This window comes from Protopterus annectens, chromosome 2.part1 (assembly GCF_019279795.1).
Source record: "Protopterus annectens isolate FY-2018-M chromosome 2.part1, PAN1.0, whole genome shotgun sequence".
Lineage (NCBI taxonomy): Eukaryota > Metazoa > Chordata > Ceratodontiformes > Protopteridae > Protopterus > Protopterus annectens.
The window spans coordinates 173,947,066-173,974,426 of record NC_056729.1 but is presented as its reverse complement, the minus strand read 5'-3'; the positions used below and the strand labels follow the sequence as shown (position 1 = coordinate 173,974,426).

The following is a 27,361-nucleotide window of genomic DNA, read 5'->3' as shown; positions in this document are numbered from 1 at the left end:
CATACACACAAACACACACAAAACACCACCACACAAGCAACATTCTCCTCGCACACACACATCACAGCAACAAAACACACTGACACACACCACAGTCCCTACAAAAAAACCCTTAACAGACACAAATATACACTTACCTGAATCCATAACCACAGCGAAACCTCAGAAGCGCGAAATTCAAAAACTCTGGTATACGAGGTTTTGAATTTTGTGCTTCTGAGCTTTTGCTGTTCTCAGGATTCCACTTTATGGGCTCAAAATACTGAATTTTGATATTTCAGTATTTCGAGCTTCTAAAGTGAATCAATATATATATATATATATATATATATATATATATATATATATATATATATATATATATATGTGTGTGTGTGCGTGTGTGTGTGTGTGTGTGTATGTTTATGTATTTATATATATTTGTATGTATGTGTGTATGTTTATATATTTATATATAACACTGGTTTTTCCTTTAGCACAAAGGAATTCCATTTGGTATTTTGTGATAGGAAATGAGTGGCCATGCCTTCTTTAGACTAAGCAACACAATGATCCTTAAATGAAAAACTAGAAAAGTTACAGCTTACATAATATCAGAAATGATGTATTCATATTTAAATGACCATTACAGAAGCAGAATAAGTGAATAACACCATGCAAACAACAAATGAATGCTAATTTATTAGTAATAATATAAATTCAAACAGCAAAATACCTTTGAGGCTATAATGAAAAATGGATGTAAAATTATGTCCAACCACATAGCAAACCATTTAGATGTGTATCTGACCAGAATCCTCCCTTCGCCCTACAGGAACATCTCTGTAATTTAGCAGAAATAAACAGCATGCAGTTATTTGGCAGTCAGAATTGTCTTTTTGCATGGATAAACTACACTCATTGAAGTTCAATGGCATTTGAAGCATAGTGGGACTATACAGCGGTATCCTCAGTCACCTACTGGGACTATTACTATGAACAGTACACAAACTGAAGACTCATATGCATAAGCCACTCATGCAGATAGCAACACTGAACCTAGAAACGCAGAACATCGAACTCGCTCTGAAAGAAATGTTCTATTATAAACAGTGTTTTTTTTAATATAGACTTTCACAGCCTGTTTATATAATTTCCCATAAAAAGTAAACTTCTTCTGGGCAAGATTAAACATTGTCACATCAACTGTATCTTTCAAAAGTTAAACAGTTATGTGACTTACAGAAACATTTCTGAAAATAGTTACAAGAACAAAAACAGTGAAAATACAATTTAGCACAGAAGTTAACACTTAGAAAACTGATTAAGAAGTGAAATGCAGTCTGCATTCATACTTCAGTATGCATTGTATATCAAAAGTGCATAACAAAAGGTAGCATACAAATGACATATGACAGTTAAGCAATAGGACATGCCACCGTATTATGAATACTGACAAAAAGCTTATTGTAATCCTACATTCAGTGAATAAGAACACCTCATTTTAACCCAGTGTCACTGGCTAGATAATAAAATAAGACCATTTGTCTAAACAAACAACATTAATTAAAGCCATGCCTGTTGCCCAATTCATTTTTTCGGCATAGTCCTATGATCTATTCAGCCATTTATCCCATAACAGAAATCTCACTCCATTTTCATTCTTACACTGTCGTATCAAAAGTGAAACAATCCAGTTCAGGATCTTTATGTGAGTAGGGTAATGATCTCATCAGATTAAATCTATGTTACACTGAAATATTCAAAGGACTAAGTTCCTGGCTAATAGCAGTATTATAGATTGACTCCTTGTTGAAGTGAGAGCCCCTTACTTTTTTTAATCCAGGTGATGGGGTTAGGGGTTAAAGATGCAGTTATCTTCATTTGCTTTTTATCATAAGATATTTATTCCAATACACTTGTTGGTTCCTTCTATGCAGAAGTACAGAATGGATGAGCTGTCAGCCAGGCAGATCCAAAAGTGACCGGAAATCCTTCTATTCTCCTGTGTTTGTTTGTGTTTTTCGGCTTTTACCGGTTAGGGGTCGCCACAGCGGAACTCCGGTCCACTAATGATTGGCAGTAGTTTTTTACGTGCTGGCTTGCCGGGCCTAACGCACAACCTTCAACGAAAGAATGCCCATTCATGCATGTCGCCACACAGAAGACGCTCTATCTGAGAATCGAACGGGCAACGTCTAACTGTGAGACGACAACACTACCGCAGCACCACCTTCTCCTGTGTGTTGAGCAGTAATGTCTGGCATCTCTGAAGAGAAATAATGGGGCTGGGAAATGCAGTTCTACACTGAATCCCAACTTCCTTAATCTTTTTAAACATAGTGCAAAAGATATTCTTTTGTGAAACAGGAGATTTACTTACTCAAATTTTTTTACATAGTACACCCAGCTATCTTGGTAGTCCTCTCTAATTTTTTTCAGAATTCTGATTCTATGATTGTATTCTGGCGACATTAAAATGAAGGGCCCTGGAATAAAAGGTAAGTCTATGTGCCGTATCAATGGTAAATGGAGCAGTTATGTCAGAGGGTTTGAAGCTCCTTCCTTTTAAATAAAAGCAGATTCCTACCGTGTACTTTCTCATTTTAATGAATAGTTCTTGAGTTATTTCTGTATGATTGGGCTTTAGCATTGCCCTCTTTGTTCTCTGTCTGGTGTGACCAGAACTGTACTTCTTGTATGGAGATGGATTGACTGGTAATCACTCTCCTTTGTTTCAATAATTCTATTCATCTGGTCTTTAAGGCTTACATGCATACAGATATTTCAAGCATGGGCAGTAATGCCCTTCCAGCTTGGTATGTTGCCAACATACCAAAACACTTGTTCCCATAATAAGTGTCCATGCTGTTCTTGAAAATATCTAAACTTGTACTTGCTTTAATGTACGTTGGTAGTCTGTCCCATGCACTGGCTACTTCATCAGAGAACCAATTAGTACACTTCTCATTCCTATAGAATCTTCTACATATGTTGTCAGATGATTCTCTAGTACTTTTTGATAACCTCAAACATTCCCAGAGGTAGTTGTCTTTAAATGCCCTATATACCTGAATAAGATCTCCTCTTAGATATGTGTAAGAGACACTGTACAAGTTCAGATATTTTAGTTTTTCATAATAACGTAAATTTTCACATCCATGGATGCCCTTGGTATATTTCCACTGTACTCTTTCCAGTTTACTTATGCTTCTTATAGGTTTTCCATATTGTTATTCCATACTCAAGTTTGGGTCTAATGTAATTCACAAACAATGACGTCATTATTTTTGATTTCCTAGACTTCATAAATCTTTTTATACAACCTATAGCCAATTGGTTGACATGATTAGAAAAACTCATAGCTGAATCTACCCATATACCCAGGACCTTAAATGAGTCCACGTTTCAATCACTGTGTGCTGTATTAAATACTCACCTTTCAATTTATGTCTCCCAAATCTCATATGCTTAGTTTTTGATGTATTTATCAGCAAATTATTCTCCTGTGCTCAAATGGTCAATTTAGTCAAGTTTTTTTTGCAGACATGCCTTATCTGTAACACATGTAATCAGTTTACCCAGTTTCAGGTCGTCTGCATATAGACTGTAGAACACCGCAGATGAAAAAGTTAGGTCTGAAAGATACAATATAAACAACTAAGGGCCTAGGACAGTGCACTGTGGGACACCCTGACTGTAACCAAGGATTTCACCTGTTCAGTTGCTGTATGATACTTGCTTTGTCCTATTTGTAAGCCATGCAGCTATCCATCTCATTAAGAGTACATCAGTACCTAGTTGTACTAATTTATTGATCAGTGTTTTGTGTATGACCCTGTCAATTGCTGGAGTTAAATCTATATAAATTACATCACAGCACAATTTTTCATTCATAGCTGTTATTATATTGTTATATAACATCATGTTACAGGTGGTAATATATCTGTTTTCCCTATATGCATGCTGATATATGGTTTCAAGTCCCATCCTATCCAGTTCTGATAATAACTTACCCAGTATTACCTTCTCCATTATTTTTCCACAATATGAAAGTAGACTTAAAGCCCTATATGACTCTGGGTTAGTTCTATTCACATTCCCCTTAAAGACAGGCTTAATAAGCGCATGTCTCCAATCTTGAGGAATATCCCCATATTTATATAACCTAGTGAATAATAAATATAACAGAACTGTAAGTTCTGGCTGAAGTGTTCTCAGGTTATTGTTACTAATTCTGTCTCCTCCCTGTGATTTGTTTGGATCCAGTTTGAGCAGTTCATTTTCAGTATAATCTAATTTGATTCCAGTATCTGGATTTACCTGGATGTCACTCAGACAACTTATCACCCCTTTTGTGGAGCCAAATTGTTTTACATAAGATTTTGTAAATATATCTATAATCTGTTGTGTCTGAGAATAAATTTTAAAATCTGTACACAGTTTATCAATTTGTATGTCTTTACTTCTTCTACATCTTACGTATCTATAAAAAGGTTTCCTATAATGCTCAATATCTTTATATACATTTTCTTCAAATTGTTCTTGATCTTGTCTAAAACTATGCTTATTCTGTTTGTCCAACTTGTTTATTTCAATTTTCAAAGTTGTGGTTTGACCTCTCTTCCATTTCTTATATTTTTTGTCTCTCACCTTAATCAGATATCTTGTTCTTATGGAAATTTATCCCCCTGATGTTGTATGCCTAGATCCTGATGTCAAACATTTTTTTGATTTTTTGCACTCAAGCAATTTCTCTTTCAAAACTTTCCACATCCCATCTGAAGTTTTTCCACTGAACACCTCACTCCAGTTAGTTTTACATAGTGACTACTTTGCTTCCATATAATCTGTAATTAACCTTCTGTGCATTGGCTTACATTTCAGTTTGGCAGAATTATCTAGCAACAAATTAACCTTTATAACCCCATGATCACTGCACATCAATGGTGGTATAACTTGACTTGAAGTTACAGTAATTTGTTTGGGAATACAACCAATGTCTAGTATGTTCCGTCCCCTGGTAATGTTTTTACAATCCGAAGCAATTGTTATTCCTGAATGTATGCTGTGAATAATTTCCTTACTAACTTTGTTGAATCAATATCATTCCATTCTGTTTCTGGTAAATTTAAGTCCCTAGCTAATATTATTCTTCCCTCTTGTGTTTCATGCAAGAAATATATGAATTCCTCTAGGTCATCTGCACTTGACTTTGGTGGTCTATACACTCCAACAATTGTTGTATGCTCCAGAGTTGTCTTTATTGTCACAGTTACACAGTCTATAGTACTGATGTTATCATTGAACACCTATTAATTACAGATCTCATAATTATCATTAATTGCTATCATAACACCTCCACCTGATTTTTTTATTAGAATGTCTGCTACAGTAAAAACATTTATACTCTGACACAACTGGTTTCCAGTCATTGTTCTTTAACTATGTTTCACAAACAATAACAACATCAATCTTTTGGGAACATAGAAACATTTCCAATAAAAAAGTTTATTATTAATGCTCCTAGTATTAACAACCAATAGAGATGCATCAAGTTTTGCTATCTCTAAACTATTAAATTTTCGACCTGGCAAAAATTCTGTCTAGTGTTTGTCAAATACTGCAAAATATCTGCTGCAAAAATTCTCTTCCCTGATTTTGACAAATGCACACCATCCTGTCTGATCATGTGTACCCAAAACTAGACTTGGATGCTCTACACATTTCTATTTTTTAAAACGGGATATTTTACCATGTAGATATTTACCCAAAAAATCTTTTAATTCACAGTAACCTGACTATCCCTTCTATAGGAGATTTGTGAAAGATATGTCCTAACACCAGTATAAGCTATACTGTCTAAGAGGGCTGTCAGTTCCCTACTAACAGTCAGAGAATTCTTGCGGGTGACATAATTTGTACCAACATGAATAAAAACAGATCCAGACTTCCTTACATTATGGCATTCCAAGGCTTGTCTCAATAACACTGTTCGATGTTCATTATCACCTCTGCAAATATAAGTATCAATTCTCCAATAATTGAATCTCCAGTTACAAAAATATCTTTGCTGGCCAGATCTGAAGAATCTTCAGCTTCTTTCATCATTAGCAGCTTTGATTCATGATTAGTTGTTGTTAAATTAATGTGCTGCCAGTCAGACTCTGCCTGCTGCATTGTTTAGGATAACAACTCCACAATATTTAGACTGCTTGTAAATATTTGTTATGCATAATAGGCTGGCTTATCCCAGTCAGGTGCCAGAGCTGTTTCTAGGTAGATGATATTTCTGATAAACTAAAGATTCATGATATGTGAAAGAATCTAAACAATTACAAGAGGCAAATTATTTCACTTACAATTATTGCATCAAAACTGTAGTAATATATCCAGCTGCAGTCAGCAGACTGAATAGATCAACAAGTGTTGCACTCATCTTTGGTATCAGAAGGCTGTGGGTTCAGTTCCCACACCAGGTAATTGGATTTGTTTTATAGTACTGACACAACAGTGCAACATAAGGGAGTGCTACACTATTGAGTTATACATCCTTCAGGTAAGATATTAAACTGAGTTCTCATCTGCCTGAGGTAATGGTTGCTAAGGGGAAATCCGTGATGCTTCAAGCCAAATTTCTCCTAGTCAGTATGAGTGCCACCTTGGGTTTCCCCTGAAATGAAGCATTTGGTCTAATGAGACTAACTCAGTTGATAAAGTGTAAATACATAAACACATGGGGCATAATTCAGGGAGTGAGTAGTTTGTTATCAATCTGTTCAGCCCATGCTTGTGCCTATGATTGGCCAATAAAAAGTGTGCTACTTTTAATGTAGGCTGCACCTGTTTGTGGAGGAAGGAAAGAAGTAGAACAGACAGAAGTACTCTTGTTAAAATAAAGAAGGAACGAAGTATGCAGTTTTAGTAGTCAGGTAGACAGCTCAAGTGAGGAAACGTTTTGTTTTACACAATCTACCATGTTTTTGGTTTGATTTACAGCTGAGATTTAACACATTTGTAAAATTTTGTCTGACTGTCAATCATATATCTCAGTAGGTTAATATATTCTACTTAATTGATGGAAGATTAATTAAGAGTGGTAATGTTAAAGCCATAAAGGTTGTGGTTCTGGTGATCTTGTCAGTGGCGGCTGGTGACCTCAAATTAAAGGAGGGCTGCTGAATGGGTGGGGCCAATGGGGAGGGGTGTGGCCAACTAGAAAGGGGTGGAGCTATGCTCAAAACCACAACAACTGGAACTTTAATTAAATACGCGCCCTGGGTGCCAAACAATCATTACAAGAGTCCAGTCAAGACAAAATGAAGTGTAGAAGAAAAAAATATTTCAATGCATTGGCTACATGACAACTTACTTAATATCCAGATGGAAACAGGTTGTGAGGCATGAAAAAATAAATTACTTTTTAAATACATTACTGGAATGCCAGTCAAAATCAAGTATAAAAAACAAGCAGCACTCAACTCAAACCATTACTCCTTGCACTGCAGTTCTAATTATAATTTATATTCAGCTTTATAAAATTACTAAGTAACATGCTGAAAGTAGCAATTTCTGTGATACCCCCACTTGTAAAAATGTTTCTTATCCAGAAAAGACCTGCTGCCTGACAACAACTATCTACTTGTTTCATGGGGAAGACATGATCAAAGTAAAAAATGAACAGCAAACAAGAAACAAGCTCAAGATAAATTGCTTAAAGGATTCCTGCACAAGTTATGGACCACACATGATAGACTGGCATTCTGTTTATTTTACGGGTAAGCCTGCAAAGATGACTGCAAGTCTCCAATAAATGTAATGAGCTTCTGAAAATACTGTAATCCTGTCCTTTTATTACAAATACTGTCATATGCATTTCAATACCCAAGGCTTATACATTATCTAGTTATGTAAATATTCTCTGCATGGCAACAACGAAAAGGCTTTCAATGCTGGTAATTCTTTAACAGTATGCTTATTAAAGCTTACTTGCATCTTACAATCTCTGACAAGCTTACCTGATGCTCATTAAATCATTGTCACTTAAACAGAGCAACAGGGCACTGTGACAGCATGCATTTCCTGAATAATAAGAAGCATAAATCAACAGTATAAAAATCTGACAGAAAACCAGAACATTCTGCAAAATCAAGGACAGATGAAAAGCCTCGGTCGTACTTGTGGTCTACCTTGGATGGGGGAATACTCTGCACACTTACACTGCATAACTGCTCCTTGCCTTCCTTGGACGCATCCAGAGCCACTACAATGGGGGGTGGGGTGCAATAAGTATGTCATAATTTGAAATGTCTCTGGCTGACAGTGATGGCTCTGACACTCATGCCTCTCAACTTCAGAGCAAGAAATCTGGACAAAGCCATACATAGAACTAGATGTGGGACACAGGCCCAAAAATAAGGACAATTTTTAAATATTGCTCTTATTAACTTAGATAATAGAACAGTAGTAGATCTTGCATTAGTACGAATTTTCTGAAAGGTATAAAATCTGAAACTCAAATGTCTGCCATTATTTTCTAACTTCAATATTTAATGACTAGCCACTAATTTACCAGAAAACCACAATTTTATGAAAAACAGACCAAAAATGTGATGCAAAAATATAAAGTTGCCACACAATACAGCTGGGAACCTGTCAAGAAAGGGACACCTTTTTAATATTAACACTGTTAACTTGAGCAGCTAACAAAATAAGAGCATCTACATGCATTTCTGAAATAAACGTAATCTATAACTCTGATCATTACAGTTATATATAATTGTAAACCCTCCACATTTTCTTCCAAAATTGCCATTTTGGAGGAGGGATTATTAGGGGAGAGCAACATTTTGAGCCAAAATTGTGGACAATTGAGAGGTTTGGATATTTCTAATTCTACAAAGTGATTTGCACGTACCTCTCAACCTCTTAATGCAGGAAATCTGGACAAGGCCAAATATATTGGGGGAACATACAAACACTACTAAAAATTGCTCTTGTATAAACATAAGACAGTTGACAGAATAACAGGTCTTGCATTAGCATGCATTTTTCTGAAGGTTATGACGTCTGAAACTCAATGTCTGTCATTTAGTGACTTCATTCCTAAATGATTTGCTAGAAAACCACAAATTTTATGAGGAACAAACCAAATATCTATTCATTCTGTAAGAATATGGACAACTGAGAGGTATAGTTCAACCGGGGCTGTCTGAGTTTGCTACCCTTCCCCCCCTCACAAAATCATGGTCGAATGGAGCCTCCCCCCTGCAGCCATTCCAACGTCCCATTCCTTGGTTATTTTGTCCCATTTACTATAAACACTGTAATGTGCATACTGCTTTACTTCTGCAATGATTTAGATTTCATTTGAAAGTTTTATTTTGCATTTTACACACAGACCCTAATAGACATCTGTTAAACAAAGCAATGCAGTCTCACAATGAAAATAGACTTAGCACTAAAACTTCTCTGCCCTTGAAACTCACATGCATTGAAACAGCATTGAAACCCACATTCAAAGAAAATACATTTTGCCAGTGGCAGATAAAGATTAACTCTGGGCTGTTTTCAAAATCATAGGCCCCTTGAACATGAAACATACACATGCTCTTTGATATACCTTCCTGACTGTATTACATTATAGTCCTTGCACAATACAGTACAGTTGTTAGAGGACATTTTAAATTTATTGTTTTGAACATTTTTCCAGTAAGCAATGAAACAAAATGCATGCACCAATGACAAAACTGCCCAATTCAGAACATTTCCATCATAAAATGTCTACTCAACCTTCTATAGTCCAACAGTATTAGTAAATATGCACAATCTCTGAAGTAGTAAAATCCACATTAAAGAAATCTGTAACTAATAAAGAGGTTGGTGCTAGCAAACAACTTTATATGTCATTGTTTCATCTACAAATAAAGTGCCTGTTGCCCTTGAAGAATAAATTGCTTATGTTGCATGCATTAAAAAAATGATAAGCTAGTAATACCGCAATACGGAATGGATAGCAAACTGATAAAAGGTTCATAGTCACTAGGTATCTTTGCCAAAAAGGACTGCAGCATCCACCCCCATTACAACACAGTACAGAATCAGCAATGCATCTACTTACTGTTGGAGTAGAACCCACAGCCTTCTGCATCAAAAGCAAGTACACTACCTGTTGTGCTATTAACAATGCAAGCAAACTTAGCATAAGCAGCACTAAACTTTTGTTCCCCTGCAGCTCTCAGCTCCTTGCAAAATCTACTCGACACTCAGCTGTATCTCTGAACTTTGCAGCACAAGATATCTGGAAAAAGCCAAAATTTATTGGGGGGGGGGACAAAAGGCCAGAAACCAGGGACACATTTTAAACATTGCTTGTATAATGTTGGAAAGTTGCTAGAATAAAATGCTATGTTACCACCATACATTTCACTGCCACATTTTGAACCCAGGGGACCCTGTGCAAAACAGTCAGAGAAACATACCACTATGCCAAATCAGCTGAAACAGAGGAAGATAAACTTAAATGGCTACTATTTAGTGAATTCAGTTCTCACCATAGCTATCAACCTCTTAGCAAAACACACTTGAAAAAAGCCAATAATGTGGGAATACAGCTGCCAAACATATTCAGTGAATTCAGTTCTCACCATAGCTCTCAACCTTAGCACAAAATACCTGGACGAGGCCAATAATGGGGAAATACAGTCCCAACATTATGGGAAAATTTCAAATGTCCATGTTATAAACTTAGACAATTGCTAGAATAAAAGGTTTTGTTTTACCATGTACTGTCTGAAGAATATGAAGTCTGAAATTCAAATGCCTGTTATTTTTAAACATTTGTTAACCAGGAAACTAGTCTGACTTGGAACAAAACAAAGCCAAATTTCAGCAGAGCAGGGAGAAGCACTCCAGTCACATCTTTGTAAGGGATGGGAGGACATACAGACTCCACAGAGAAGGCACCCCAGCCAAGAATCAAACCAGAGTACGTGTAGCTGTTAGGCAACAATGCTACCAGTGCACCACTGCACTACAAACCTTTGCACAGAAATATGAAGATACAGAAACCACAGATTTTATGATGAGCAAAACAAATATGAGGCAAAAATCTGCATTTTTTTACAAATAGTGGTGGGTAGGGAATTCAGGTCCTTGCCTCCTGCATCCAAGGTACAGGGTTGAAGCCTGAGTATTTCTACCCACCACTATGTGTTAACAAGGGCATTTTACACACACACACCCTTTGGTTTGAATAAACAGCTGCCGCTCACAAAGCTATGAGATATTGCCACTAACGGAGCTTGTCACTGCCTTGATTAAATATACACACAGGAGCTGCCTTGCTTAAACTGAGCTATGAGATTCTTTCACACATACACCTTACCTGTAAATGGGTCTGGAAAGCAAACCAGGTCCATCTCCATTGTCTCGAAGCAGCAAAACCCGCGCTTGACTTAACACTTTCCTGCAGAAGCTGTGAACTCAACTTACCTCACTCCTGATTGGTCCTGCGCTCAAATCCCTGCTTACCTTTCTCCTGATTGGTCCTGTCTGTGGTTCAAGCAGTCCGGAGCTCCTCTCTTCTGTGCGGTCATCTACCGCATGCCATCTTGGGCATCTGCGGGGCAAAAAATACCTTTTCTGCATCTGGACTGTTAACTCAGGCATTCAGAGTTTGCAGAGATTCCTAGGCATCTGCGGGGCAGTATGAGTGTGTCCGCACATGCGCGGCAGTTCCGGTACTCGGTAAAAAAAGAAACATTTTTTTTAAAGTTTATGTTTTATGTTATGTATTTCTTTTATTTCTAGGTGGGAAGGCTGCAGTCCTGCAGACAGATAGCATGAGCTGCCCCTGGATCTTGTTAGAAATTGGAATTCTAAACCTTATCCTTAACCCATTATTGTCAGCAAATAGAACTGACCTGTTTATGTTTAATGTCCTGTGGTTGCTCTCTCCCGGTGAGTACTCATCTATCAGCATTCATGCCTGCTGACTCTCATTCTCATCAGATCAACGAGCAGCATCCACTGTCATGGCATCTGACCTTTGAGTGAGTGAGGCCTTGGTCTCACCATAGAAATCACCAGTTGTTGAAGTAAACCCCCTTACATATCCAAGTGGCAGTCAGCAACTTCTACCTCTTGATTTACTCCATTTAATATTTTTCTGAATTCATGCATCTTGTATATCTGGCATAGTGCATACCCAGTTGCCAGATATGCCAGATATTAATTTTGTATTAGCATTGGCAGTGAGGTGCATAACGCATGTTGTTTATGAATTAGAGAAGGGTAACTGGTTTGGTGTCTCTCCTTTCCCATCACTCTTCCCAATTAGACTTCCTCATGCCATTTGACCTGGAACCCATCATTATCTGTACAACCATCGACTGTGCAGAAGTTTGCTCTTGAATCCTGAGCATAGTGTATAGTAGCTGTGACACAATTTTAGCTTCTTTATATAAGGCTAATAATAATAACCATTTGTTAACCAGGTAGGCCCACTGTTCAAGCAGTCCCTTTTCAGGGATGACCCAGGAACAATGTCTGGTTAAGTGACTTGCTCAAGGTCGCACAGTGGGAAAATAAGGGCTGAGGTAATTCAAACTCTGTACCAAAGGAATTATACCTCACAGCCTTAACCCTGTACACCAACTACCATTATCAACAAATGACAGAATGAAGGTATGAGATACAGGTATCTTAAAAGTAATGCACAAGTTAGTTGTTCAGATCAAATCATGATAAATATAATTTAATGTGTTTTATTCTGATCAGTAGAAAAGAAAGTAAAACCATGATCTGATATCACAGTATTGTCATTTTACCTGCTGATATATCCTGACAGAAATCAAGGAAGATATCCCTCGAGCACAGACTTGTATTTTTGGTTTAGAAGCACAAACAGTCTTTGCCTTATACTATTACCTTTACATCTGTTTTGGCCCAAGTGTTGTAAAACCATCTCCCAAAGATATATATTAGAAGAACATGCATGTCATACTTAAAGAACTGTTCATAGAAACCCTGTACAAGCATGTCAATAGCTATATAGATGCAGCTGTACTCATCTGAAATAAGCATAGAACTAACTCATACAACAAGCCACCCTGGTAGAATAACAACATTAGTAGGCAGTACAGCTAAAACAAAGAAAATCTGGCAAAAATTAGGAGGTGTAGCACCTAACAAAATAAAAGCACTCTCATCAAAGTAAACAAATGCTGCACTCTCATCATGGTAAACGAAAAACTCAGAGGACATATAAAATCTACCAAAGCCAAATTTGAGGCTGATTTGGCCTCCTAGGTCAAGGACAACCATGAGGCATTCCACAACCTCAGTGGCAGTACATAATTGTCTGTAGAGCTTATTGTTAATGGAGTCACCTATACTGAGCCAGAAGTTATAGCAAACCTACTGGCAGTCAAATGCAGGTCTAACTTTACCCCGCTCTTCCCCTCATCCTTCCTTCAGGAAATTCCATCAAATATAACTCCCCCAACTATTACTAGGGAACAGGTCCTTAATGCTCTCTCTCTTTCTCTTTCTATAAGGCCAAGAACACTACATTGATGGGCCCAGACAATATCCCAAGATGCCTTCTAAATAGTACGAAACATGATCTATCAGGCTATCTGGAATCGCTATTTAATCATACCCTTCAAATAGGCTTCATGCCTCAGAAATGGCAAGAAGCAACAGTTATCATTCTGCACAAAGGTGGGCCATTTACAGATGCTGGAAACTACAGACCCATAAGTCTCACTAGTCTCATATGCAAATCCATGGAAAGAATTATAATGGAAATGATCAATAATGACATTGGAAACCTCCAGACCCTGGACCAATCCAGTTTGGTTTTGTCAGGGGCAGGTCATGCCTACTCAACCTGGTGGACTCCTTTCAGAAGGTCACCAAAGCAACTGATGAGGGCAAAATGGTTCACGTAGCCTACCTTGACCTGGCCAAGGCATTTGATACAGTACCTCACTCAAGTATTCTTGATGACACATGAGGATAGGTATAAATCTTATGTCACCCAGTGGATAACTAGCTGGTTCACAGGTGGGACCCAGGAAGTTAGAACTGAGGAGTCCATCTCTACGAAGAGGTCAGTCACAACCGGAGTCTATCAGGGATCTGTCCTGAGACCACTCCTTTTTGGTATTTACTTCTCTGAAGTCAAGGCCAATGTCAAGGGCCTCTGGCTGACCAAATTTGCATGTGATCGCAGACAATTAGTTATAGAATCACGCAATGACACTAATGTTCTCCAGGAAAGCATGACTCAGAAAATAACTTGTGTCAGAGCTGTGGACTAAAATTAAATGCCAAGATATACATAGTAGTATCCTTTGCAAAGTCATCCATCCCTGGTAACTGCCATATTGACAATACACCCCTAAGAGTTGACCCAATAGTCAGGGACTTAGGAACACATGTGGACAGTAATCTTGTCTTTGACTGTCATGTTTCTACAATAATGGGAGAATCATGCTGTGTTGTGCAACTTATAAACAAAGGTATGGTATCTAGATCCAAGGAGTTCATTGTTCCGGTATATTCAGCATTCATCAGACCTATCATTGAGTACAATTCATCCTTTGTTGTGTACCTAACCAGACACATCCAATAGCTGGAATGTCCATGGAAATTCCTCAATAAAAGAATACATAGTGTAAGTAACATGTCCTATCCCAATATTCTGTCTTCTACAGGCTGTTGAGGGTAGATCTATCCCTGGCATAAAAGGCATTGTCGGACTCCACCCTGATTGACTTCCTGCATATCTGCAAATCAAACAGCATCATAGTTATCCATTCTAAAAACGTAAACCTTGTCTGTGATATAAACAGGACCTGCTGGAGAGACAGGTATGTATCCCAGAGACTACCCCGCTTCTGGAACAGGCTCCCTAGTCATGTGAAGCAAAGTTCTTCCCTAACCCAATTCAAGTGTAACGTGGACAATTGTAGGGGGAACAGGACATGCATCCCTGGTTTGGCACCTATATCTCTAATGGACACAGGCAGCCTGTGAATGTTTCATCTCCCAGGCCGCTGCTTGTAAATGTTTCATCTCCCAAGCTCCTGCTTTCATTTATCAAAGGTACCAGAACTTGCCAGAAATTTTAGGATGCATGTGTAAGCTTAAAAGGATCTAGTAATCGTTAGCCTAATACACACCCATGAACCTATAAGAATGGACACTGGACAATGGACTTTGCAGAAATAGCTTACAGAGCCAAAATTACTGTCTTATTGTATTAAACATATCAAGACTATGTTACTGTTGCACATTTCATTTGAAAATCACATTTTTCATTACTGAGATGAAACATCCATTTTAACGCCAAAAAGGAGAATAAAAAAAATTTAAAAAAAATTAGTTTGATGAATCATTTTCTGCTGCTTCATTATCTGTCAGCTTTCCAGATTTTTCCAGAATGTCCAGATTTTTGCCTCATATATTTAACCTATTCTTCAAAACACGTGTGGCTTTCTGGCAAACCACTGATGATTAGAGTCACTAACTAATGACAGACATTTCAGTTTCAGATTTCATCTTTCAGAAAATGCATGTCAACATAAAACCTTTTATGCCAGTAACTTTCTGAGCTTATAAGAGCAATAACTAAAATCTGTTCCTTTTTTCAGGCCTTTCTCCCCCATTATCTTTGGTTTTAAACAGATTTTGTTTAGTGAGAGGTTGAGAGGTATGACTGCTTCCAGTCCAGTTTTTCAAAGTCACATGTCTGTTTCAAATATTTTTATATTAAAATGCACATATTAAATACATTCCAGGGAATTTATTGACTGACTTTTTTCTTTTTATATTGCTCACGTTCACAGGTTCAGCCCATTGATACATTGCTGTTCTCCATTATAAAGTCAAGACAAGAAGTATTCCATGCTATAGTTTCAACAAGTCCTCTTGTTTATATACTGCACCCTTCAACACAGCCATTCAAGAAGCCTATCACTGTTACAGTACCCTGTCCTCCAAACCCAGACAAGAGAAAACAACGGGATGAGTTGGATCATTCTAGGCCAGCTACTGCAGCAGTACCTAATGTCACAAGCACACAACAAATCCGGTAAGCATATATGACACCTTTAGAAGACCATTTTCTGCATATCTTAGCTTAGTCTTCACCATACAATTTGAGTTTGAAGATAATGATTTAATGACCATGTACAGTGAAAGTTATAGTAAATATTTGGTAATCAGTCCCTTGATGTACAGTACAACAATAAACATAGTATTCTAGGGGCAAAAATTAAAAAGAAATTAGATTAACCTCAACCATCTTATTTATTGCAGCTGTTTCAGTTTCCAGTTTTACATGTACTTGTAGACAGTTTCTTTTGAAGAACATATTTAGCAGGTACTCTAATGAAGTAGTGCAGGGATTTGCACACTGTTATCACACTAAGCTAGACTAAAATAACAAGGACTTTGAGTTTTCCCCTAAAATACTGCCCCAAAAATCAAGAACACTGCATATACACACACACAAACACATACACAGACACACACACACACACACACACACACACACACACACACACACACACACACACGTGGACAAGCTCACACACACACACACACACACACACACACACACACACACACACACACACACACACACACACACACACACACACAAACACACTCACTCACACATTCTATTATTATTCATTTGCAATCAAATGTACATATTTATTATGCCAGTACATGGGACAAATAGATAAAGTCATGAATAAAGCCCAGTTGAGCCAGGTTCAGTTACTAGCCTGTGTGTCTGACATGCTGGCAGGGAAGAAATGTGCATTTTGGAAGGAGGAAAGCAGAGAGGGTTACTGGCAGTGGGCACAAAATGAAGTTGGAGTTTCTTGTTGGAGACTGGGGAAACAACCACAGAGTGTTTCCTGTGGGTGTGTGGGGTGGCATGACAATGACAGCTCTTTGCAGAACTAAGGTGCAGATCAGCACAGTCCATCCACTGCATGCCTTACCTATAGGGCGTTACTGGGGTGCACATGCAGTAGCCACAAAAAGTTAGCCTAGGAAAACACTCCCAGCAGCAGTATGAAATGGACACATGATGCCTTGATCTTCTCACTGGCCTCACCATTTGAGAAATACTTCAGCAGTGCCTCCATTCTGCCCTTAGATTACATGCAGTCTAAATGTAGAAAAATGGATGGGCAACATGAGCACTGGGCAAGAAGGGCAACTTGGCAACAAGAGATCTAAATGGGTATGTGTGGTACCAAACTGTTTTATGCTTCAGCGCAGTATGTAGTCATGCATGCCTTCTAGTGACTAATCAAAAAGTCTGTTTAACAGAATTTTACATAATTGTTACAGCTGCGTTCATTGGTTCTGAGTAGAGCTCTTCACAGTCCTATTTGACTACACTAATAAGCAAGTGCAATAGGTGCAGCTTTATGAAATGGTATTGTGTAAATCACTGCTGTTGCCAGTGATATATGTGAAGCACATAGATGTTTCTGTCTCACCTGTGCATATGTCAAGAGTACCTGTAATGAACTTAACTTTTATTTATTTAATTATTTATTTGAATTTGTCTACCGGGGCAGAGAACTGGTCAGTTTTAACCAATTTAAATCTCATATTTTATTTTATTTTATTTTTATATTTGTTTACTTGGGTAGTGCACTGATCAATATTGTCCAATTTCTGGCTCAGTCTGGATGAAATACAAATCATTTCACAAACAAAAAATACATAAATGTAAGCTATAACAGAGTAGTCCAGACTAAATACATAGAAAAAGCTGTACATATATTCTAGTAAACAAGCACAGTACAATGTACAATCAAGCAGAACATAATGAACAATATATATATGCATCATTCTCTAAAGTAAGGCAATCTTCAGTGAATGTTTGGAGAGGAGAAGAGACTTGGAAAAGTGATAGGTTAAGTGATATGCCCTGTGTCAAAGCAGGAGCATTTGGCTTATATGAAGAGGTGCTTTTTGAGATGCATTCTGAATTTGCTGATTTCCTTAGTGTTAATGGGGACTGATTGCCAAATTGTAGTTGCCAGAGAGGGGAAAGCCTGTGTGGTGCTGTGAAGTTTGGTTCTAGGGGTAATGAGAGTTCACATGTGCAGTGTTATGAAGTTTGGTTCTAGAGGTAATGAGAGTTCGCATGTGCAGTGCTATGCAGTTTGGTTCTAGGGGAAATGAGAGTTAATGTGTGCTGTGAAGTTTGGTTCTAACGGTAATGACAGTTGGTGTGTGCAATACTGTGAAGTTTGGTTCTAACGGTAATGACAGTTGGTGTGTGCAATACTGTGAAGTTTGGTTCTAAGGGTAATGAGAGCTGGATTGTGCAGTTCTGTTAGGTTTGGTTCTAGAAGTAATGAGCATCAATGCATGCAGTGCTGTGAGGTTTGGCTCTAGGCACAATGAGAGTTGGTGTGTGCAGTGCTGTGAAGTTTGGTTCTAGATGTAATGAGAGCTGGTATGTGCAATGCTGTGAAGTTTGGCTCTAGGGGCAATGAGAGTTGGTGTGTGAAGTGCTGTGAAGTTTAGTTCTAGAGGTAATGAGAGCTGGTGTGTGCAGTGCTGTTAGGTTTGGTTCTAGAAGTAATAGGAGTCAATGCATGCAGTGCTGTGAGGTTTGGCTCTAGGGGTAATGAGAGTCGGCATGTACAGTGCTGTTAGGTGTGGTTCTAGAAGTAATGAGAGTCAATGCATGCAGTGCTGTGAGGTTTGGCTCTAGGGGCAATGAGAGTTGGTGTGTGCAGTGCTGTGAAGTTTGGTTCTAGAGGTAATGAGAGCTGGTGTGTACAGTGCTGTGAAGTTTGGCTCTAGGGGTAATGAGAGTTGGCATGTGTAGCGCTGTTAGGTTTGGTTCTAGAAGTAATGAGAGTCAATGCATGCAGTGCTGTGAGGTTTGGCTCTAGGAGCAATGAGAGCTGGTGTGTGCAGTGCTGTGACATTTGGCTCTAGGGGTAATGAGAGTTGGCATGTGGAGTGCTTTGAAGTTTGGTTCTAGAGGTAATGACAGTTGGTGTGTGCACTACTGTGAAGTTTAGTTCTAGGGTTAATGAGAGTATGTGCAGTGCTGTGAAGTGTGGTTATAGGGGTAATGAGAGTTGGCATGTGCAGTGCTTTGAAGTTTGGTTCTAGAGGTAATGACAGTTGGTGTGTGCACTACTGTGAGGTTTAGTTCTAGGGTTAATGAAAGTATGTGCAGTGCTGTGAAGTGTGGTTATAGGGGTAATGACAGTTGGCATGTGCAGTACTTTGAAGTCTGGTTCTAATGTAATGAGAGTTTGTGTGGCTTGTGGGCAATGTCTCAGGTTGCATGAGGAGTTTTTCATGAAGTCTAGCTGTGAGGGGAGTAAATGTGTGGAGCTGGAGTAGTTTGTACAGGTCCAGTCCTAAAAGTAGGTTAGATATTTGTTTTATGGGTGAGCATTTGGCTTTTTCTAGGGTGATATAGTGATGGTCTCAGAGAGATGAGTTTGTAATGAATCAGCAGATGCTTTTAGAAATAGTTGGAGTGTGGCAGTGTTTTTCTAAGAGGCAGAAGAAGAGACTGTGAGCCTATATTCAAGTTGAGAAAGGAGAACTCCTTTGACAATGGCTACTCTGGCTAGTTAGGATAAAAAGGGGAGATCTTTTGGCCCAGAAGAGGAGGGAGTGTATTTTGGGTCTCACTTTGTCTATGTGGAAATGAAGTTTAGTGACTAATCAAACCATAATCCTAGAGATTTGAAGGTGGATGTTGTCTCTATGGAAGGGTTGTGTAGATTAAAATAGTTAAAGTCTTGCGCTTGGTGAATGTTCTGTGGAGTTTGAAAAAGCATAGTTTTGGTCTTGGTGGTGTTTTGAATTAGTTTATGGTTTATGAGCCATTGTTGGAGCTCATGTCAGTCTGACCGGAGATGGCATTGAAAATTGGCATGAGAATGACCTGGCTGGTAAATGATCATGTCATCAGCATTAAAGGATAAGTGGGAGGTCACAAGGAAGTTTGTTATGGATATGAAGAGGAGAAGGGAGGCAACACTGGATCCTTGTGTTACACCTTTGGTAATAGGTGCAGATTCTGATTGGGAGGATCCTATTTTAACTCTGAAGTTCTGTCAATAAGAAAGTTTTTAAACCAGGTTGCAAAGTCTGGACTGATACCAATTTCAATTAGTTTGTTTGGGGAAGATGGTGGTCAATGAGGTCAAATGCCTTTGTAAGGTCTATAAATAGGGCACCTGTACGCAGGCCACTATTAGAGCTTGGGATGATGTCATCAGTTAGGGATAAAGTGCTGCCATAGTAATTCACCCAGGCCAGAATCCATGTTGTTTGGAGAAGGGCAGGTGGTACTTATTGATATACAAGGAGAGTTGGGTTATCTTTTCAAGATGTTTCCCCAGAATTGGGAGGATGGATATTGGATGAAAGTAAAAGATATCTTTTGGGTTGGTTTGCTTTGGAAGAGTTTTAACTAGAGCAGTTTTCCAAATTTGTGGCATGATGCCTTGTGTGAGACACTGATTATATATGTGAGTGAGAAGAAGACATAGATGCACTCTGCAGTGATAAATGAACCAGGAGTGTATGTTGTCAGACCCAGGACAGGTGTCAGTAGGAATATTTTTCAGTAGACTAGAGACTTCTTTGGGATGTATATGTGTGATTGTGGTAGAAGGGAATGAATGGTGATGTGGTGGGCAATACATGGTGTGTGGGAGTTATTGAGATTATTGATGAGAGATTGCTAAATTCTTTAAGGAAAACTTCTGGAGAAATTTTGCTGTACCACACTGAATGGTGTTTGTAGACAGGGTATCACAAGGAGGTATTTTTCATGTAAGCAGGTTAATATCTTTCCAAAACTGTTTGGGGGAATGTAAGGCGGTAATTTGCTTTTTTGTTTGCAGATTTCTTTTGTGTCTTCTGATGGACTTCTTGGCTAGGTTATGCAGGAATGTAAATGAGATGCAGTTACCAATCATGGGGGGCTGTTTCCATTTTTGCCATGCTTTATCCCTTAGAGATAAAAGATGTTTGAGTTCAGTGGACAGCCATTTGGATTTGGTGGGGTTAGAAAGCCTGTGTGTAAGTGGGAAGAATTTGACTTGCAGCTGGAGTAGAAAATTGGTTAGGTTTACAGCTGAGGTATTAGGGTCAAGCAAAGAGAGTATATGATTCCAGTTGTGGGCTCTAAGAACGGTTCTGAGTTTGTCTGTATTAGTGCTACTCTGGTTTCTGAAGGATATTAATATTGGTGGTAGCTTTATAGGAAGGCTGGCAATTGTAATGGTGATTGAGCAGTAGTCACTTAGTGATGGTTGCAGAATGCTTATGTTGGAGATGGAGTTTGGTATGTTTATAATAATCAGGTCAAGGGAGGACTGGTTGGAGGACCTGTGGTTAGGACTTTCTGGTTCTTTTACGAGATGAAGATGACCTAGGTCTGCTACTAAAGTACCCATGTCAGAGAGGGCTAAGATGCTTAAGATTAAAGTCCCCTAGAATGATTATGTTATTTTTTTCGGAACAACTATTAAGGGTGTTAATAATGAGTGATTTTAATTTATTTAGGGAAACAGTGGGTGGTATACAAGCTATAGTGATCAGTAATGGTTTGTGTTTTTTGAGTTGGAAATTTTAAGATAATTCACTTAGGACCGGAGTTGAAGGAGGAGTTTCTGGGTTTATTTTACTTATACACAAAATGACTCCACCTGATTGTTTGCCTGGTCTGGCATCACTGACATACTTGTAGGAGGTTAGAATGTTTTAAGTTAGGGGAATATTTTTTTTTACCTAGGATTCTGTGACTGCCAGGATGTCTAGGTTATGCTGGGATATAAAAGCATGTATGAAGTTTAGCTTATTTCTCATACTATGTGCACTGAGGGGCGCACAGGCCAGTGTTGGAACAGAGTATATCTGATGTTGGGGAAAGGGAGTTGTTAGGTTTAGGTTGGGTTCAATGTTAGTCTTAAAAAGAAGCATAAAGATTATGGAGGATTGTCTGAAAGAGGTCTTTGGCGTTTTGAAGCAGACAGAGAATTGTTTCTAAGTCTTAGTAATCATACAGAAGAGTGAGCCAGACTGTAATGAGCAGGGGACTAAATCTGATTACTGCGGAGCTGTGCTGCTGATTTTTGGATGAGGAAATTATGGAAGTAAGGGTAATGCAAAGTGATATGATTGGCTACGTAATGTTTTATGAAGATACTTGCTATTGATTGTAAGGGAGTGAGGAAGGTGAAGAAAAAAAGGAAGGAGGTAGAAGAGGATAAGTTGTGAAAAGAGGAACATTTTACTGATTGGATGTGTGTTGTGTTTGTACAGGAAGTTGAAAGAGTTAGTTAAGACTTCTGGTAATATTGTAGTACTGACTATAATGGCAGTGAGAAAAGAGGGTTATGTGGTTTTATGGTGGTGTCTTTTTAAGAGGTATGTCTTGAGGGTGTGACAGTTGGAGGAGAACAGAGCAAATATAATGGGTGGTTCTGGAGAGTGTCTGGTAAATTGGGGATAGGAGGAGAGCAAAGTGGGACAGAAGCATGTCCAAAGGTCAGTTGTCAATCTCCTCTCCAGTCCAGCTGGTGAATCTCGAATCTTGAGGCAATGTTACAACTGCCTCATGTACACAGATAACCCTCTCCTCCTCCCAACAAATTCCAACACATGTGAGAGATGCAACCATATAGCCATACTGGAGGCTAAGCTCTCTCAACTCAGTACTGGCGAAACCAGTCAGGAGGAGAAGGAAACCACACTCACTACAATTCCAATCTCACATAGACCTACCACGACAGCAAACCAAACACATAAACACACAAAAACATACTCGGAGGCTCTAAATAAAAATCTGCCTAAGCAGCAGAGACCTCCAAAGCAGACACCCAAACAACTGCTACCCCAAAACAAAACTCGTGCAACACATAGCTCACAAAGCCAGTGTGCCGAACAGTCACAGCCCTCAAGGCTAAACAACACACCTGATACACTTGTAATAGGTGACTCTATCGTCAGGCACACTGACGTCCCACTCACCAGGCTGAACAATAAGAAGGTCATGGTGAGCTGCCTGTCGGGCGCTGGGATCCGCCACATAACACAAGCACTCAGGTCACTCCAAGGCAAGTATAAATATGACTCAGTCATTGTCCATGCTGGTGTGAATGACCTGAGACGTACCTCCCTGGACTACATGAAAAGAGACATAGAGGAGCTCTCTGAGCATGTAGCCCAGGCCGGTATGACCCTGACCTTGAGTAGCATCTTACCCTCACCAAGAATGACGCCACACTATGAAGACAAGATGATCAATTTCAACAATTGGCTTAAGTATTGGTGTCATTCAAAGGGGATCCAATGCCTGTCAGCCTGGGATGACATGCTGGACAAGCCACGATGCTTCGCTAGGGATGGCTTGCACCTGTCACCCCTGGGCTTTCGGATATTGGCAAAGGCTCTTGTTACCCCCATAGTGCCTTTTTAGGCAAGGCTCAAAAGACAAACCCACCTCCATAGGTATCACAAGGGATAAGAAACTAAGAGTAATGCTACTCAATGCCAGAAGTCTAAACCTCAAGATACATGCACTCAAAACTCTCCTTAGCCTGGAGAACATCGATATCTGTGCAGTAACAGAAACCTGGTTCAAGGCTCCCAAGAGCACCCCAGCACTACCAGGTTATACCTCATACCATGCTTTTCGGCCCCAAAATGTGGACCATACTACAAAAGGAGGGGGAGTATCAATATTCGTCAAAGATACTCACACCTTCAAGTTGGTGGCACAGCACGAAGCATCAGAGACTATCCATGTGCAACTAACAGTGGGTAAAACTGCCTTCCAGTTTATAGCCTGCTACAGACCACCCTCCCAAACCCAGGAACCCCACTCGGCCTTCCTGAGAACACTGGAAAATATGAAGGTCTCTCCAAACACCATTATATTGGGCGACTTCAACTACCCAAACATAGACTGGGAGCATTACTCTAGCTCCAACACCCTAGCCCAAAGGTTCCTAGAATTTATAAACTCAAATGCTATGGAACAACTTGTTACTACTCCCACAAGAGGGGAAAACATACTGGACCTGATCATCACCAACATGGGGACTCTATGCTCCAGACCAGAAGTGTATCCCTCACTGGTAAGATCAGACCATAAACTAATCTCACTGGATATTCACATCCCGACTCCACCCCCTGCCCTGAAAACCACAGTGAAAAACTTCTCTAAAGCAAATTTCACACTCCTCAAAACCAAGGTGGAATCCTTCAAAGCCCCCGGGCCTGTGAAAAATATGGCCCAGACCGCAGAATCCTTTATAAATGCATTCTATGAACACCTTCAGGAATGCATGAATCATGCAATCCCAAATAAAACCAAGACCCAATCCTTCAAAGACAGACGTCTTGTCTGGTGGACCCCAGCCATAAACAAACTATACAATAGAAGGAGGAAGCTACTACATGATAGAGCAAAATCCCAAAAAGGGAAGGCATCTCTGATCAGTATTAGCAAAAAACTACGGGCACTCATAAAATCGTCTAAGGCCAACAAGGCTTTCTTTAGTTACGTTAGGAACCTGGGTGAGAATTCCCAGATATGCTCAGAATTACTCCAAAATGACAAAAAATACACCGAACCCACAGACATTGCCAACATCCTAGCTGACAGGTTCAGCGCAAACTTCCCCCCCCCCCCACCAAAAGGGCAAATATTTATCCCAGCAGAGTGCTGCCCCCCTGGCATCTCAGATGCTCAGGTAAGAGCTGCCCTCTCCAAAGCAAAAAACACAGCATCAATGGGACCAGACAGTGTCCCGGGCTGCGTCCTACATGAGCTCCAAGAAGAGCTAAACCCAAACATAAAACTACTGTTCAATCTCAGCCTTACTACAGGATATGTACCCAAAGAATGGCATACAGCAACAGTGGTCCCTCTCCACAAAGGTGGTGCCTCAACGGATCCTGGAAACTATCGCTCCATAAGCCTGACTAGCTTGGTCTGCAAAGCTATGGAAAGGATCATCGTGGACCTCTTAAATAAAGATATTGGGGACCTACAGACACTGGATCCTACCCAGTTCGGCTTTGTTAAGGGCAGATCCTGCCTCTTAAATCTGGTTGATTTCTTTGAAACAGTCACCAAGGCCATTGACGAGGGGAAGATGGTCCACACAGCCTACCTGGACCTCGCAAAAGCCTTTGATACAGTACCCCACTCGGGCATTATAGATAAGCTCACCAGCTTAAATATAAACCCCTATGTCACTAGATGGGTTGCAAATTGGCTCAAGAACAGAATCCACATGGTTAGAATTGCTGGAGCCATGTCAGACTACAAACCAGTTACAAGTGGCGTCCCCCAAGGCTCGGTCCTGGGACCTCTCTTGTTCAGTATATATTTCTCGGAGGCCAACACGGAAGGACTGTGGCTGACTAAGTTCACAGATGACTGCAAACTGGGCGCCATAATCGACTCTCCAGCCGACACAAGCATCCTCCAAAAGGGCCTCATAGAAACAGACAACTGGTGCCAGAGCCATGGCCTCAAGCTAAACGCCAAAAAGTGTATAGTCATCCCCTTTGGCAAAAACAAAGTGCCCACAAATTACCACATAGGTGTTAATCCATTAAGTACAGAAGAAGTAATTAGGGACCTGGGAACCCAAGTTGATAGCAATCTCTCATTTGACAACCATGTGGCCAAAGTGGTTAGAAAAACATTTTATATAGCCCACCTAATCATGAAGGGATTCACATCTAGATCAGGGGAGGTCATCATGCCTCTTTACTCATCCCTCATCAGACCCATAATTGAGTACAATGCCCATTTTGGGATGCACCTTACCAGACACCTGCAGCAACTGGAAAGACCCCAAAAGTACCTCACCAAGAGGATCATAGGGCTCAAACAGATGCCATATGCTGCCCGGTTAAAGAAACTCCAGCTCTACTCAGTGGCATACCGCCTGCTCAGAGGCGATCTGTGCCTGACGTATAAAGCCATGTCCAACCCAGAATTAATGGACATGCTGCACCTCAAAAAATCCAAATCCCATCAAGCTACACGCTCGAGAGACTTGAACCTCAGCACTGAAATAAATAGAACATGTTGGAGGGACAGATTCATAAAATCCCAGTCCAGGTTAGGCAGAGTCCCTCATTGACTCTCTTCAAGAGGAATCTTGATGAGTGGATGGGAGATCGTAGGTTTACCCCGGGTATCACTTCTGTGTCACTATTAGATAGAGGCACAGTATACTAACCTCGAAAAAGGGCATAGCAAAATTAATTTAAAATGGGTGGCGAAAGCCAAACACACTCTGGCTAGACTTATAAATGCCCTAGGGCAGATAGCCTAGTAGGAACCTATGAACCTATGAACCTATGAACTCCCACTGTCTTGGGAGTTAATCAGTCAAGGCCTATGTTTAGCAGTGAGTTCAAAAAGGGTAGAAACAAATGCATGAGTTGTTCCGAAGTGAGAGCTTAGAGAAAAGAAGCAATGCTAATAAGTGATGACAGTAAAGCAGTAATGTTGTTCCACCACTTTAATGGGGTAGGCTAACCTTACAGGGGATGTACCTATTGAGATGGAAGTGTTCTGAAAGGAAAAATCAAGCAAAGAGATACCTCCTGCCTTAACATAGTTATAAAAAATAAAATGTAAAGAAGTGTAAGACACTAATCATAACTGGCAGGATAAGTGGAAAATGCACCTTAAGTTTTTTTTTTTCATTTTGCTTGCTTTTCCTTTCCTATCATGTCTGAGGGAAGTGTTTGGGTAGAACCCACTGCACAGTTGATGTTTGCGTGAGCACAGATCCAGGTCACTTGGCAAAGTGAAATACAATAACTGTAGCCAGAGAGGAATAACCATGGCTGAACTGTCAAGTTGGACGAGACGGACTGGTGATAATTGTATTAATAGTATTTATATCACATTGACAACATAGCTATAAGAGTTGCAGTATTTTTTTTTTCCATTCAGTGTGCTCATATTTGAACAAATCACATTAACATGATAAATGAAGTTAAGAACATTGTAGAGAAAAAAAAAGGAAAGAAGAAGAAGAAATAAAAAATGTAAGGCAAAGAATAAAAAGATGTAAATAAAACATCCCTGGTACAACATACATTATAAACATTCATGTAAATTATTATTTTACTGGCTAAATTAAACTATTTTTTTGTTTTCTGTCCCTAATGCTTATCAGCTGTCGTACACTTTTCTAAATCACTTACTTATTAAATACTCATTTAGTGAGAGACGATCACAGAGGCTGTCATCAGGTGTCCATCAGGTATGAATACCATCAAATGTGGCTGATGTAAGTACCAGTATCAAGGCGGG

At 39.4% G+C, this 27,361-nt stretch overlaps 1 protein-coding gene across 1 annotated transcript in view; it reads left to right on the top strand.

Annotated features, from left to right (window-relative positions):
• DTHD1 (death domain containing 1) overlaps nucleotides 1-27,361 on the top strand; it is a 363,334-nt gene that overhangs the window by 121,533 nt on the left and 214,440 nt on the right. Inside the window, exon 4 of the mRNA XM_044062088.1 lies at nucleotides 15,837-16,081. Coding sequence (XP_043918023.1) covers nucleotides 15,837-16,081 — 245 coding nt within the window. The remainder of the gene's footprint in view (nucleotides 1-15,836; nucleotides 16,082-27,361) is intronic.